Source organism: Portunus trituberculatus, chromosome 41, assembly GCF_017591435.1.
Source record: "Portunus trituberculatus isolate SZX2019 chromosome 41, ASM1759143v1, whole genome shotgun sequence".
In the NCBI taxonomy this organism is placed as follows: Eukaryota; Metazoa; Arthropoda; class Malacostraca; order Decapoda; family Portunidae; genus Portunus; species Portunus trituberculatus.
The window spans coordinates 34535856-34551272 of NC_059295.1; the positions used below are offsets into that span (position 1 = coordinate 34535856).

Consider the following 15417-nt stretch of genomic DNA (forward strand, 5'->3'; position numbering starts at 1 on the left):
AGAAAAACTGGCGGAGACGCCTCAGAACACCTAACTTCATAGAAGCTGTTTTAGCAAGAGATGAGATGTGAAGTTTCCAGTTAAGATTATGAGCAAAGGACAGACCGAGGATATTCATTGTGGAAGAGGGAGACAGTTGAGTGTCATTGAAGAAGAGGGGATAGTTGTCTGGAAGGTTGTGTCGAGTTGATAGATGGAGGAATTGAGTTTTTGAGGCATTGAAAACTACTAGATTTTCTCTGCCCCAATCGGAAATCTTAGAAAGATCGGAAGTCAGGCGTTCTGTGGCGTCCCTGCGTGATCTGTTGACTTCCTGAAGGGTTGGTCGTCTCTGAAAGGACGTGGAAAGATGTAGGTGGTATCATCAGCGTAGGAGTGGATAGGGCAAGAAGTTTGGTTAAGAAGGTCATTAATGAATAATAGAAAGAGAGTGGGTGACAGGACAGAACCCTGAGGAACACCACTATTAATAGATTTAGGAGAAGAACAGTGGCCGTCTACCACAGCAGCAATAGAACGGTCGGAAAGGAAACTTGAGATAAAGTTGCAGAGAGAAGGATAGAAGCCGTAGGAGGGCAGTTTTGAAATCAAAGCTTTATGCCAGACTCTATCAAAAGCTTTTGATATGTCTAACGCTACAGCAAAAGTTTCACCGAAATCTCTAAAAGAGGATGACCAAGACTCAGTAAGGAAAGCCAGAAGATCACCAGTAGAGCAACCTTGACGGAAGTCATACTGGGGATCAGACAGAAGATTGTGAAGTGACAGATGATTGAGAATCTTCCTATTCAGGATAGATTCAAAAACTTTAGACAAGCAAGAAATTAAAGCTATAGGACAGTAGTTTGAGGGGTTAGAACAGTCACCCTTGTTAGGAACAGGCTAAATGTAGGCAAACTTCCAGCATGAAGGAAAGGTAGAAGTAGATAGACAAAGTTGGAAGAGTTTGGCCAGGCAAGGTGCAAGCACGGAAGCACAGTTTTTGAGAACAATAGGAGATACCCCATCAGGACCATAAGCCTTCCGAGGGTTTAGGCCAGCGAGGTTATGGAAAACATCGTTATGAAGATAGCTCTTTCATTGTCTGAGCTTATGAGGGACTATCCGAGCCATTTGAGATGCAAAACGGATGTGTGACCAAGATCAGTGTTTGCACAGCTGACTTGTCAAGTGCATGGCAATGTCTTCCTCAGCTTTCCTTTACTCTGTGGTCCTTACTGTTTGTTGCCTTTGTAATTCTACCATGGGTTTTAAGGGCAAGGCTATGTCTTATACAACAGTTATGATGCTGAAGAAGCTCTCAGTGCCAGACAAAATGGGTGTTATACAAGACGTGAGAGAGGCAAGAGCTGTGCTGTGTGGTGTGTATTTACATAGTTGTATTTACCTAGTTATATTGTACAGGGTTCGAGCAGGGATCATAGTTTCCTGTCTCCATGTCTCCATTTGTCTAATTTTTCCTTAAAGTTATGCACATTATGTGCTGTAACAACTTCATTATTCAATGTATTCCACTTCTCCACCATTCTGTGCGGAAAACTATTTTCCCATATCCATCACACACTGCCTCATCCTAATCTTCTTTACACATCCTATTGTCCTATCGTTTTCTGTCACCAGCACCAGGTCTTCCTTGCCTATCTTTTCAATGCCATTGATTATCTTGTACATTGTTATTATGGCCCTCGTTCTCTTCTACCTTGTAAGGTTAGTAGTCCCATTTTCTTCATTCATTCTTCATAAGTTAGGTCTTTGAGTTCCAGCACTATCTTTATAGCAATCTTCTGTATCCTTTCTAATCTTGGTTCATTGTTATAGCATATATAATAAGAAAATTATACTTTTTGGAATTTCATCAAACTCTGAGTGGAAATTTTTCACTTCTCTATTTTGGTACAAACGGCCCTTCTAATGTGAGATGTTCCATATACGTATTCAACAGGAAACAATCTGGTATTCATAAACCTTCTTGTATCCAATGATACACTTGGGTCTCAGTGCAACACTGTACACTCAAAGCAACATTAACACATTTTCATTAAAAAATTGCCTTCTGTATGGGTGTTACATCTCTAATGAAGATTTCTCCTCCTTTGCAGTATAACTAATTCTTCAAGCACTTTAACAAATGACCATTAACACACACACACACACACACACACACACAGACTATATAGGTTTACGAGAAGCATGTCTCCCACAAAATTTCTGCAATTATACAAAGAACTAAAATGTTTCATACCACAAGTACATAGCTGCATCTAATGGTGATGATTTCCAATGATTCTTATATGGTGTCACTGACTTCATGAGATGTACGGTAAATTCATAATTACTTTGTATGTAATACAAAAACATAAGAATGATGTCCACAGTTCAACAAAATGTAGGAGTATGCATTTTTTTCAGTAAATCATGCTGAGTAAGTAAGAGTGCAGTGATGCTGCCACTTGCCTTTTTATCCCTTCTGCAGCAGCATCTGCAAACCTTCGCACATCATCCTGGTCACGCTCCAAAGGGCCAGTGGGGGCAAAAACTAAGCGGCCAGCAGGCAACTCCACCCTGACACAGCCTCCATCCTTCAACAGTGACTCATCTGCAAAAACACAATCTTCCTCAGCTCGAGTTGATTATTTCTTAATGCAATGCAGTCATGAATCATGATCAAGTATGGATTAATAAAGAATTTGACCTATTAATATTTCTTATGCTTCCTGTCCTCTATTATCCAATCCAATGTTTATTTATTTTTCCAATGAAGCACAGCTTTTTACAAACCCTTCACTTGTAACAAACTCATTCTCTCAGCAATCTTTTTAGAAATTATTTACCAATATATTTCATGCCCTAAAAAGACACTAGATCTTCAAACACACCAACTTCAAAAAGAGAATGTTTGATCTGTAAAAAAATAAGATAAAAAAATAATAAATGAAAAACACCCACTTCACATTTGATTTTAGCTTCACACTCAACACTTCAATTTCAAAACTATGTAAGAAAGTTTCATGAGAGTCTTAATGGAAGACCACATCATGCAAGCAGTCCTATACATTACTTCTTATGAGTGATACATATCTAAAAGCTCACCAAAGCTTGCTTGTTCTTTGAGTGGTGCCAGAAGTGGGCTGAACTGTCCTTGAAGCTTCTCCAAAGAGTCAGTAACCAGCACAATTCCATCATAATCAGTTGCTGCCACAGATGCTTCTGCCCGCACCTCACACGGAACACTGAAGAGATGGCATCACATGCAAGATTTTAATTACATAAAGATAAGTAAAAAGCAAAATGTTACGATGCAGCTTGTTTTGGTACATGTAAATACATACTGTATCTACAATGGCAACCTTTTTCAGTGATCATACTACCTCTATCTGTCATATATGATAACCACAAGTTTCAATGAACTGATGACATCTTATTTATGGTAACCCCTTAAGGTTAAAAATTCATTCATTTTATACAATAATGTTTTGTCATTTACATAATAATTCTTCCATCCTGATGATCAATTCCACAGCTCTGATGGAGTTCATTACTTTAAATTCAAGGTCACTCCCTTTCTCTGTCCTTTCTCTTTAATTTGTCACAAACCTGAAGTATCATGACCACTTTGTTTTCCTACGATGATGTGAGTTGCTTTTTTCATGCAGCAGAATGCTGCCTAGTATTTATATGGCAAGCTGGTTATCATCCCCACACTCCTCACTGATAATTGTGTTTTACTATATTTCCATGTCAATCATCAAATCTGTAGCTCAAATGGCCTCCTTCACATTTTCTCCTTTCAAGAGCAGGCCTGAGAGGAGTTGAAGCTACAGAAAGTCTGCCTCTGAATTTAACAGAAAAGAAAAAAATGTTGTAAATCTTTCCATAAAGACACTGAATGGGAATGAGTTCCCATTCTGAGGAGGTTGATGGTGATGGCAGGCTAGCCAGTTCTATCTATATCTTTGCCCTCATCTAATCATTCTTTCACTGCCTCCTATGATTTATCATACATTTCTTCATTATGGTAAATGAATGTGCTTGAACTGTGTTTGATGAATGGCATTATATATGATTATTTTCCTATGTACATGTGTAGTGATGTTCATTGTATTTACCTAGTTGTATTGTACAGGGTTTGAGCAGGGTTCATAGTGTCCTGTATCTATGTCTCCATTTATCTCATTTTTCCTTAAAGTTATGCACATTATGTGCTGTAACAACTTCATTATCCAATGCATTCCACTTTTCCACCGTTCTGTGTGGAAAACTGTATTTTCCAATATCTTTCACACACTGCCTTATCTTGATCTTCTTTTCATGTCCTCTTGTCCTTCCATCTTCTGTCAACAGGACCAGGTCTTCCTTGTCTATCTTCTCAATGCCATTGATTATCTTGTACATTGTTATTAGGTCCTCACGTTCTCTTCCATTTCTCATTTCCTTCAGTCGTTCTTCATATGTTAGGTCCTTTAATTCCGGCACCATCTTTGTAGCAATCTTCTGTATCCTTTCCAATTTTCTTACATCCTTTTTAGAGCTTGGAGAGGACATCACTGTTGCATATTCCAGCCTTGGACGTATCATGCTTGTGATGATATTTTCATCATATCTTTGTCCATGTATTGAAATGCCACTCTTATATTAGTCAACATTTTATATGATAATCCAAATATCTTGCTTATGTGTTTTTCAGGGCTCAGATTTTCTTGTATGATCACTCCCAAATCTTTTTCTTCTTTAGTCTTCATTATTTGTTCCTCTCCCATCATATAGTTCCATACCGGTCTTCTCTTACTCTTCCCTAGTTCCATTATGTGACATTTCTTGGTATGAAACTCCAATTTCCACTTCTTGCTCCACTCATAGATCTTGTTTATATCTTCTTGCAATAGCAGACAATCCTCTCTGGTTTTGGTAACTCTTAGCAGCTTTGCATTATCAGCAAATAAACTTATATAACTGTTTACCCCAATGTGAATGTTGTTTACATAAATCTGTAACATACAGTCGCTGCAATGGAAAGGAAAAGTTCCCACTACATTTTTTTGGATAAAAATAGAAAAAAAGTATAACTTGCATTTGTTTTATTGCATTCTTATGTGTACATCTAGTATTTAGTCATATTCCCTTTTGTTTTTCAGCACCATTTTAAGTGTTTCAGGCATGAATGTGGCCTCCATAGTAACCCACAACATTTTTAGGTCTTCCTTCAGCTTTGGGATAGAGGTGGGCCTACACTCTTCCATCTCATCTTTTATCTTGTTCTAGGAATTTTCTATGGGGTTAAGGTCTAGGGAATTACCAGGCCACTCAAACAGAGGAATATTATTGTTTGCCAGGAAATTTTCACACTTTTGGCCCTGTGGGATGGGGTACCATCTTGCATAAAAATTCACACCCCATGAACATCTCACATAACAAGCAAATATTCCCTCAGCACCTCAATGTAGTTGTCTGCCTTCATTGTAACATTTCTTGGGAAAAAATACAGTCCACCCTTACCCTTTCCACCACTAAACCACCCCCACATCATAACACTCTCCGGGTGTTTCACGGTCTTAATCGTGTACCGTGGGTTGCACCAGGACACATTACTGGGTCTCCTTACCACTTTGGAACTTTTTCCACTGTTCTGGTGTCCAGTCTTTGTATTTCTTTGCAAATGCAATCCTTTTCTTCATCGTCCTTTCCGTGAGCAGAGGTTTCTTGGCAGCACGGCAACAGGTAAGTTTAAGGTCCTTTGCAGACGATGTTGGATGGTGCGGATCGTGATATTTTTTGACAGCTCAGGATGGTTATTTTTTTATTCTGCTGCCGTTATGGATGGATTCTTCTTTACTTCACACTTTAAGATGCAGTCAGTCTTAGGAGTAGTCTTCCTCTTGCCCCCAGAGCCTGGTTTCCGTGCTGGTATGGTGTTGGGTCCGAGCTTGGCTGCCTCCATTTTCAGCCTGTAAATGGACAGTCTGTTCACACTCAGTTCCTCCGCCACACATTTCCCCAGCTTCTTACGCCCCATTGTGATCAGCTGGGGTCATTTGGTAGGGCTCCAAAGTTAATGTAAGTTTTGTGTGCGGAGCCACAAGAGAGCAAGGTAACATACATTCTTTCTCACCGGGCTCTGGGAGCACACTGGTGCTTGAGGTGTTGATGAACAGTGGAGGGAGGAAGGATGGTGTGACTCATGCAACCACAAGCTTCTCCCCCAAATTGTATGGCTGGGACCACAAACATAAAGTACACATGAAATCGTGTGGGAACATTTCACTTGTGTTTTATGTGGGAACTTTTTCTTTGCGGGCACTGTAATGGGGGCTAACACTGACCCTTGTGGCACTCCGCTAGTTACTTTACCCCCAAGATGAGTATGTATCTCTGATCACAGTTCTCATTTCCCTATCCTTTAAATAATCTCTTGTCCATTCTAGCAAAGTTCCTCGCAGTCCTCCTATGCTCTCTAGTTTCCAAAGTAGTCTTCCATGAGGGACTTTATCAAAAACCTTTATTAAAAGGTATAGTGTGTCCACCATCCATCTCTATTTTCAAGTCCTGCAATAACTCTTGAGTAGAAACTTAATAAGTTTGATACACATGACCTCCTTGTCCTGAACCCAAATTGTCTGTTCGATACGACATGCTCTTCTTCTAGAAATTTAACCCATTTTTCTTTGATAATTATTTCACATAACTTCCCCAAAACACTTATAAGTGACATTGGTCTGTAGTTTAGTGGTTCAGTTGCCTTTCCTCCTTTAAATATCGGAACTACATTGGCTCTCTTCCATTCTAGTGGAACTTTCCCTTCATTTATTGAACTTGTAATTATTTCCCAAAATGGGTCCAGTAGTTGCTCTTTACATTCTTTTAACACCTGATGCACCATCTGGCCCCATTGCTTTTCTGACATCCAACTTATCCAATAATCTTCCAATATTCTCTTTGTGCACTGTGATCTCCAGTGATCCTTGGCAATGCAATGTCCTACTAGGTTCTGTGAAATCTTCTGCAGTTAGCACCGTTTTGAAGCTCTAATTCATTATTTCACACATTTCCTTCTCTGTTTGGTATGTCTTCCTTTCTTCAATTATTTTTTTAATTGTTTCCGTGTTCTTTGTTTTGCCATTTATAAACTTGTAGAAAAGTTTGGGTTCGTCTTTGCTTTAATGTGTGTATTTACCTAGTTGTATTTACCTAGTTGTAGTTTTACAGGGCCTGGGGTTTATGCTCGTGTGGCCCCGTCTCCATGTCTACACTTATCGAATCTTTCCTTAAAACTGTGTACACTCGTTGCAGACACTACTTCATTCAAACTGTTCCATGTCTCAACACATCTTTGTGGGAAACTACACTTTTTAATATCTCTTAGACAGCTTCCCTTCCTCAGCTTCTTACTATGCGATCTTGTGCTTCGACTGGCATATTCTTCTCTCAGAATCAGATACTCATTGTCCACTTGGTCCATTCCGTTGGTCAATCTATAAACTTGTATCAGATCCTCTCTCTCCCTTCTCTGTTCCAATGTTGGAAGATCCATAGCCTTTAATCTCTCCTCATATGTCATCCCTTCAAATTCTGGAACCATTCTTGTAGCCATTTTTTGTAGTCTCTCCAACTTCCTTGTGTTTCTTTTTATGAAGGATCCACACTACTCCTGCATATTCCAATCTGGGTCTTATTATAGTACTTATCAATTTCTTCATCATTTCTTTGTCTATGTAGTGAAATGCTACTCCAATATTCCTTAGCAAATTATATGTCTCTGAAAATTCTATCAATATGGCTTACCGGTTGATTGTTTTCTTCCATCGTCACTCCTAAGTCCTTTTCCTTTTTTACTTTCTCCAGTTCTACTCCATCTCCCATCTTATAGATTCCCATGGGTCGTCTTTCACTTTTTCACATTTCCATGACATGGCTTTTGTCCACATTGAATTCCATTTCCCACTTTTTACTCCATTCCCAGATCTTATTTAGGTCTTCCTGCAGTATTTCACAATCCTCTTTTTGCTTTATAACTCTGCACAGTTTCATATCATCTGCAAATAGATTTATGTAGCTGTTCACTCCTTCTGACATGTCATTTATATATACATAGTATATGAGGAAAAGTATTGGCACTAATACTGACCCCTGCAGCACTCTGCTTTCTATTGCTCTCCACTTGGACTTCATATTCCTTTTAAGCCACCGTTCTTCTCTAACTTCCACAGTAATCTTGCATGTGGCACTTTATCAAATGCCTTTTTAAATCCAAATAAATACAGTCAACCCATCCCTCTCTCTCTTGTAGTCTATCAACTATTCTAGAGTAGAAACTCAGTAAATTAGTTACACACGACCGTCTTTTTCTAAAACCAAATTGGCTATTTGATATTAATTTGTTGTCTTCAAGGAACTCGATCCATTGTTTCTTTATTATTCTTTCATACATCTTGCATATTACACTAGTTAGTGATACCGGTCTGCAATTTAAAGGTTCTTCCTTCCTTCCGCTCTAATATATAGGAACCACCTCAGCTCTTTCCCATTCTACTGGTACTGTTCCATTTTTCATTGAGCATTTTATGATGTTGTATATAGGACTTGTTAGTTCTTCCCTACATTCTTTTAGTATTCTGCCTGAGACTTCATCCAGTCCCATTGCCTTCTCTTCATCCAATTCCTTCATTAACTCTTTTATTTTAAGCTTGGTTACTTTAACCTCTTTCATATAGACCAGTGGTTCCCAACCTTTTGGCACTCGCGACCCCATACCTAAAAGTTTGAAACCCATGTGACCCCCTGCTTAGGGCTTACTATCAGCAGCACAGCACATTCACTCATACATAACCTATAATATCACCTAATGACATTGAACTAATGTAACACACCTTTTGTTTTGTACCGAAACAAAAACAACAAAAAAATGTAAGAACATAAACAATGTGATTGATGAGATAAAATTAATATTATCCCAAGCTACTTCTCAAGGCTTTTCTTTTCGACCCTCAGGGGTCGCGACCCACCTGTTGGGAACCCCTGATATAGACAGTCTCTCTATTACCCTGTGGCCTTTCAAATTTGGATTCCTCAGTAAAGACCTTCTGGAATTTATCATTTAATAGTTCTGGCATACTTTTTGGGTCTTCCACCATCCCGTTCTCTCCTTTTAACCTTTCCATTGTTTCTTTTTGCCTAGTTTTTCCATTTATGAATCTGTAGAACAATTTTGGTTGTTCCTTACATTTTTCGACAATGTCCTTTTCATAGTTCCTTTCCTCATCCTTCCTCACCTTAACATATTCATTTCTCGCTGCCTTGAAGTTTTCCTTATTTACTGGATTTCTATTTCTCCTCCACCTTTTCCATGCTCCATCTCTTTTCTCCTTTGCCCTAGCACACCTTGCGTTAAACCAATCTTTCTTTCCTTCTTCTTTAGGTCTATATTTCGGGACATATTCCCTGACTCCTGTTTTGTATATTTCCAAAAATAAGTTATACTTCTCTTGCACTGTCTCTGAGTTTTCCATCTCCTCCCAGTTAACATATTTGAAATAGTTCTTGAGATTCTCAATATCAGCCTTTCTGTAATTTAATCGGCCTCCTTTGTATGATTCGTCTCTATCTTCCTTTTCCTCTTCTATATCCATTTCTAATATTACATGGTCACTCTTTCCCAATGGGCACTTATATCTTATATCGTCGTTAATTTGTATACCTCTTGTAAAAACTAGGTCCAATCTCGCTCGTTGTTTCCTCTGAATCTTGTGTTTTCCTTTACTTTTGGTCCATCATATTATCTATCATTAGGTTCAGGAATCTTTCTCCCAGGCTTCTTCCCCCATACCACTTTCATAATTTTCCCAGTCCACTTCTTTACAGTTGAATTCTCCTACTATAAAAAAAAAATAACACTTTTCTCCTTTCTTTAATGATTCTCGTTAGACTCCTTATTGTGTCATCTATCATGTCTTTATATTCTTGATTGGTCCATGAATTTGTTTTTGGTGGCACATATGTTACAATGATTGTTAAGTCTTTTTTTTATTAATATGCATCTTAATATACAGTACTTCTGCTTTTCCTTCCCCATTTTCCACATGGTTTACCACCATCTCTTTCCTTAACATTATCATGACTCCTCCTCCTCCTTTACCCCCTGTCTTTCCTCCATACATTATATCTATTATCTATGCCTATTTTGATTGTCCCATTTAGTTTTGTTTCAGCCAGGCATACAATATCCAGTTTTTCTTTCCTTATGTAATCTTTTAGTTCTAATTTACTTGATAGAACCCCATCTATGTTCGTATACATCATTTTTAGTTTCTTGCCCTTATCACTTTTAGTTACACTTGGTCCATTATTGTCTCTTCCTTCTCTCTTATATACCATTTTCTTATCCTGTCTCCTAGAATTCTCCAAAAAAATGCCTTTTTTTCCTCCTCTGACCTTTCATTATTTTTTTCCCTTACTGCTGCCGTCAATTCGTGTGTGTGTGTGTGTGTGTTTGACTGTTTGACCTGCTGCAGTCTCTGACGAGACAGCCAGACGTTACCCTACGGAACGAGCTCAGAGCTCATTATTTCCAATCTTGGGATAGGCCTGAGACCAGGCACACACCACACACCGGGACAAAAAGGTCACAACTCCTCGATTTACATCCCGTACCTACTCACTGCTAGGTGAACAGGGGCTACACGTGAAAGGAGACACACCCAAATGCGTATCTCCACCCGGCCAGGGAATCGAACCCCGGTCCTCTGGCTTGTGAAGCCAGCGCTCTAACCACTGAGCTACCGGGTGTGTGTGTGTGTGTGTGTGTGTGTGTGTGTGTGTGTGTGTGTGTGTGTGTGTGTGTGTGTGTGTGTGTGTGTGTTTAGCTAGTTGTGTTTTACAGGAAAAGAGCTATGCTCCTATTGTCCTGTCTCCATCCAGTTTAGCCTTAAGGTCATGAATATTTCTTGCTTGAACCACTGTTTCATCCAAATTGTTCCATATTTCTATGCTTCTGTTTGGAAAACTATATTTCTAAATGTCTTTTCTATATGTGGTCTTCTCAATTTCATGCTGTGTCCTCTTGTATGCCTTGTGTCCCACACCAATAGGTCTTCTTTGTCAACTTGGTCCATCCCTTTCTATGCTCTGTATACGTATAGCAATTACGTCTCCTCTTTCTCTCCACTGTTGCAATGTTGAAAGTTTTAATCTTTTTAATATCTCTTCATAAGTTAGGTCTCTCAAACTTGGAATAATTTTGGTTGCAGCTCTTTAAATCCTCCTCTGTATATAGCAATTACGTTTCCTCTTTCTCTTCTGTGTTGCAATGTTGAAAGTTTTAATCTTCTTAACATCTCTTCATAAATTAGGTCTCTCAAACTTGGAATAATTTTGGTTGCAGCTCTTTAAATCCTCTCTATCTTCCTTATATCTCTTTTATTATGTGGTGACCATATAAGTGCAGCATAGTCTAGTTTAAGTTGAATCATATATTCTATTAGTTTTTTCTTCACCTATATATTCATCTATGTAAGTTTATGCCCATTTAATTTTTCCTAAGTAACTCATATGTTTTTTCAGTGATAGATTGTCATTTATTGTCCATTTGTTATTTATTGTTATTTATTATCCAGGTAATTTTCTTCCTTTGTTTTTCCCTAGTTGCATCACTTTGCATTTTTTTTATTAAATTCCATTTCTTTTCTTGCTCCACTCATGTATATTATTCAAGTTTTTCTGTAACATTTCACAATCAATGTCATTTTCCACTCGTTTCAGTAACTTTGTGTCATCTGCAAACAAGCTTGTATAACTATATATGTATAAGTCTGCCCATCTGTTTCTCTCCTGAATTACATCTATTGCTCTACTGTAAAAACTCAATAGGTTTTTGCCACACAATCTTCCACTTCTGAAACCAAATTGTCATCTACTACTTGAATCTCAAAAAAAAAAAAAAAAAAAGCTTTTGATAAAGTACCACATCAGATATATGGTATATTAAAAACATAGGTGGTTTACAGGGAAAAGTACTGGATTGGATAACAGACTTCTTAAAAGACAGAAATAAAAATAGTGATAAAAGGTGAAGAATCAAAATGGTGTAGAGTTATAAATGGAGTTCCACAGGGAACAGTCCTGGCCCCTGTAATATTTATAGTGTATATCAGTGATATGATAGATGAGGTGGACAGTTATATAAGCTTATTTGCAGATGATGCAAAGTTACTGAAACGTGTGGAAAATGACATGGATTGTGAAATGTTACAAAAAAACTTGAATAAGATACATGAGTGGAGCAAGAAATGGGAAATGGAATTTAATGCAAAAAAGTAAAAAGTGATGAAACTAGGGAAAAAGCATAAGACAGATGAGATCTTACACTATAGGAGGAGTAGAAATTAAAAATACAAAAGAAGAAAAGACCTTGGTATTACAATAAATGACAATTTATCACCAGAAAACATGTAAACAATATAGCTGGGGAAACATATGAGTTACTAAGAAAAATTAAAGGGGCATTTACCTATACAGTACTATAAATAAAGAGATGAAAAAAACTAACAGAATACATGATTTGATCTAAAGTAGAATATGATGCACATAATAAGAAAGATATAAAGAAGATAGAAAGAATTAAAAGAGCTGCAACCAAAATGGTTCCAAGTTTGAGACCTAACATATGAGGACAAATTAAAGATATTAAAACTTCCAACATTGCAATTGTATGTATATACATACAGGGCATGAAAGGGGATGGACACAGTTGACAAAGAAGACTTATTGGTGTAGGACTCCAAAAATACAAGGGGACGTGGCATGAAATTGAAAAAGACCGCATGTAGAGGAAACATTAAGAAATATACTAGTTTTTCCCAAACAGATGCATAAAAATATGGAACAATTTGGATGAAACAATGGTTCAAGCAAGAAATATCCATGACTTTAAGGCTAAACTGGGTGACTATAGGTATGGAGACAGGACAGTACAAGCATAGGTCTTTTCCTGTAAAACACAACTAGGTAAATACACACATTTTCGCTATTTTCAATAAAACTAACAAAGGATAGCAATAAGATAGCACAAAGTTTCACAAAGCTTGTGTGGATTAAGCTTTTGCACATGAAAGCTAGCACAAGACTGATCTGAAGATAACATGTTGCACGGTCAGTATCGAGGTGACTCTGTACAAATTGCGGGACAAGCATATGAATGACAAGTTAAATCTTATGTGAAAAAGTTAGACAAGTAGCAAGTTGTATGATTACGGGGTGTATCAATGGTGGAATTTCACTGCACTATTATATTCACCAGAAGCACTCATAGAAATAAAAATTAAATTATAAGGAGACATCTGAATTGCATGCAAAAGACTCTTTTCTTGTAAAATTGAAAAAATAAATAAACCAACAGATTCATCCTTTACTTGTCATCATTTACTAATACTATTCTTTTATGATATACAGAAGATAAGGAGAGTCTTATATCATAGGACACATTACAATTAAAGAGCTAATGAAAATACAAAAAGCAATGTTCACTTTATTTATCAATTGCCTCTTAAGTTGCTCTTGAAAAAGCATTGCTGATTGAGTAGAAATTTGAAGCTGACCTCACCTCACTGCAAGCTTTACTTATTTTATCTATAGCTCATCTGTATCAAATAAAACTTGGTAACTTCATCAATGGGCAATGCAATGATAGTTGATAATGGTGGACCACAAAGATAAGATGGAAATAACTCCATCCATGAAAATTCTTAACTACATTTAAAATCAATCTATCTCACACAGAAAAAAAAAAAATAAATAAATAAAAAAAATTAAATAAAAAAAATAAATACAATATATATATATATATATATATATATATATATATATATATATATATATATATATATATATATATATATATATATAAGAAATAAATTAATAAACAGGTCAATAAATCATGAACATTTCTTTTCATTTATTCATTTTTCTCATGTAAGAGGAGCACAAGCCAGTGGCAACAAAAAAAGAAACTAAGAATGCCAGTCCCTAAAGAGAAGTAAAATGGAAACCATCAGAATATGTGCTTATAAAATTCACACCACAATATATATATATATATATATATATATATATATATATATATATATATATATATATATATATATATATATATATATATATATATATATATATATATATATATATATATATTATGGTATTAATTTGATAAGCTCATAATTCAGTGATTTCCATTACAAGATCAGAGGTATTTTGTCTTATCAACTCTTTTTCTGATTAACTGACTGACACTAAAGCCTCTCTCATCACTGCAGCATTACATCTCTTGCTATCTTCTACCACTATTTTTAAGCTAATTGCATGTCTTTCCTCCTACCATGGTCTTACTGCACAAGACTTTATACTTTCTCTCATCCCTATTTTGTCCACATATGTAATGCAAGAATTAACCAGTATTTTCAACTATTCATCCCTTTTTTTCTGGTAAACTCTTGAACTCCCTTTTTGTTTCTGTATTTCTGGCTTTATTTTATTTGAAGTCTTTCAAGTGAGAGATTTCAAGACATCTTTCAATTTTTGGATAATTCTTCTTTTTTTTTTTTTTTTTTTGGTATTTTCTTTCTTTTTCTTCTTTGTTGTCCTTTGCTTGATATATATATATATATATATATATATATATATATATATATATATATATATATATATATATATATATATATATATATATATATATCAAGCAAAGGTCAACAAAGAAAAAAAAAAAGAAAATACCAAAAAAATAAAAATAAAAGGATCATCCAAAAATTGAAAGATGTCTTGAAATATATATATATATATATATATATATATATATATATATATATATATATATATATATATATATATATATACAGTGGACCTTCGAACTTCAAACATAATTCTTTCTAGAAGGCTGTTCCATATCGAATTGTTCCAAGTCTGAAATTGTTTTCCCCCATAGGAAACAATGTAAATCATTTTAGTCCATTCCAAGAACCAATTTTTTTTCCTAAATAAATAAGAAATTAACTTACTGGGAAGTTATATTAGTATTATTTACCTTTTAGTGGTGAGCTTCATGGCGAGTCACTTAACCAGGTATTAAGAATATACTGAGTGGTGGCAGGTCTACCATTAGCATAATCAGTTAGTCCTATGTAGATTCTTTGTTTCATGTCTGTTACACCTTGTCACTACAGAAGATACAAAATATTTTTGTTAGCTACAAGATCAGTGTACTTATATGAAATATTACTCAATCATCTTACCTGGTTAAGTGACTGGTCAAATGAAAAACTGCTCAAATGCCTTGATCCCAGCTGGAAATAAGAGCAAGGCAACAACTCAGAGTCAAAACAAAAGGGGAACTGATGTTTACCTCCCCCAACGGAGCTAGTGTCATCCCAATTCACTGGA

General features: G+C 36.3%; 1 protein-coding gene across 3 annotated transcripts in view; it reads right to left on the reverse strand.

Annotated features, from left to right (window-relative positions):
- The window catches only part of LOC123516813 (putative aminopeptidase W07G4.4), a 56366-nt gene that overhangs the window by 21259 nt on the left and 19690 nt on the right, over nucleotides 1–15417 (reverse strand). For 2 of the 3 annotated variants that reach the window (XM_045276499.1, XM_045276500.1), the window contains exons 2-3: nucleotides 3091–3230; nucleotides 2455–2596 (exon numbers count right to left, since the gene is read on the reverse strand). In XM_045276499.1, coding sequence (XP_045132434.1) covers nucleotides 2455–2596; nucleotides 3091–3230 — 282 coding nt within the window. Of the gene's footprint in view, nucleotides 1–2454; nucleotides 2597–3090; nucleotides 3231–15061; nucleotides 15195–15417 lie in introns of those variants that run through there. The other variant, XM_045276498.1, reaches the window with a different exon arrangement.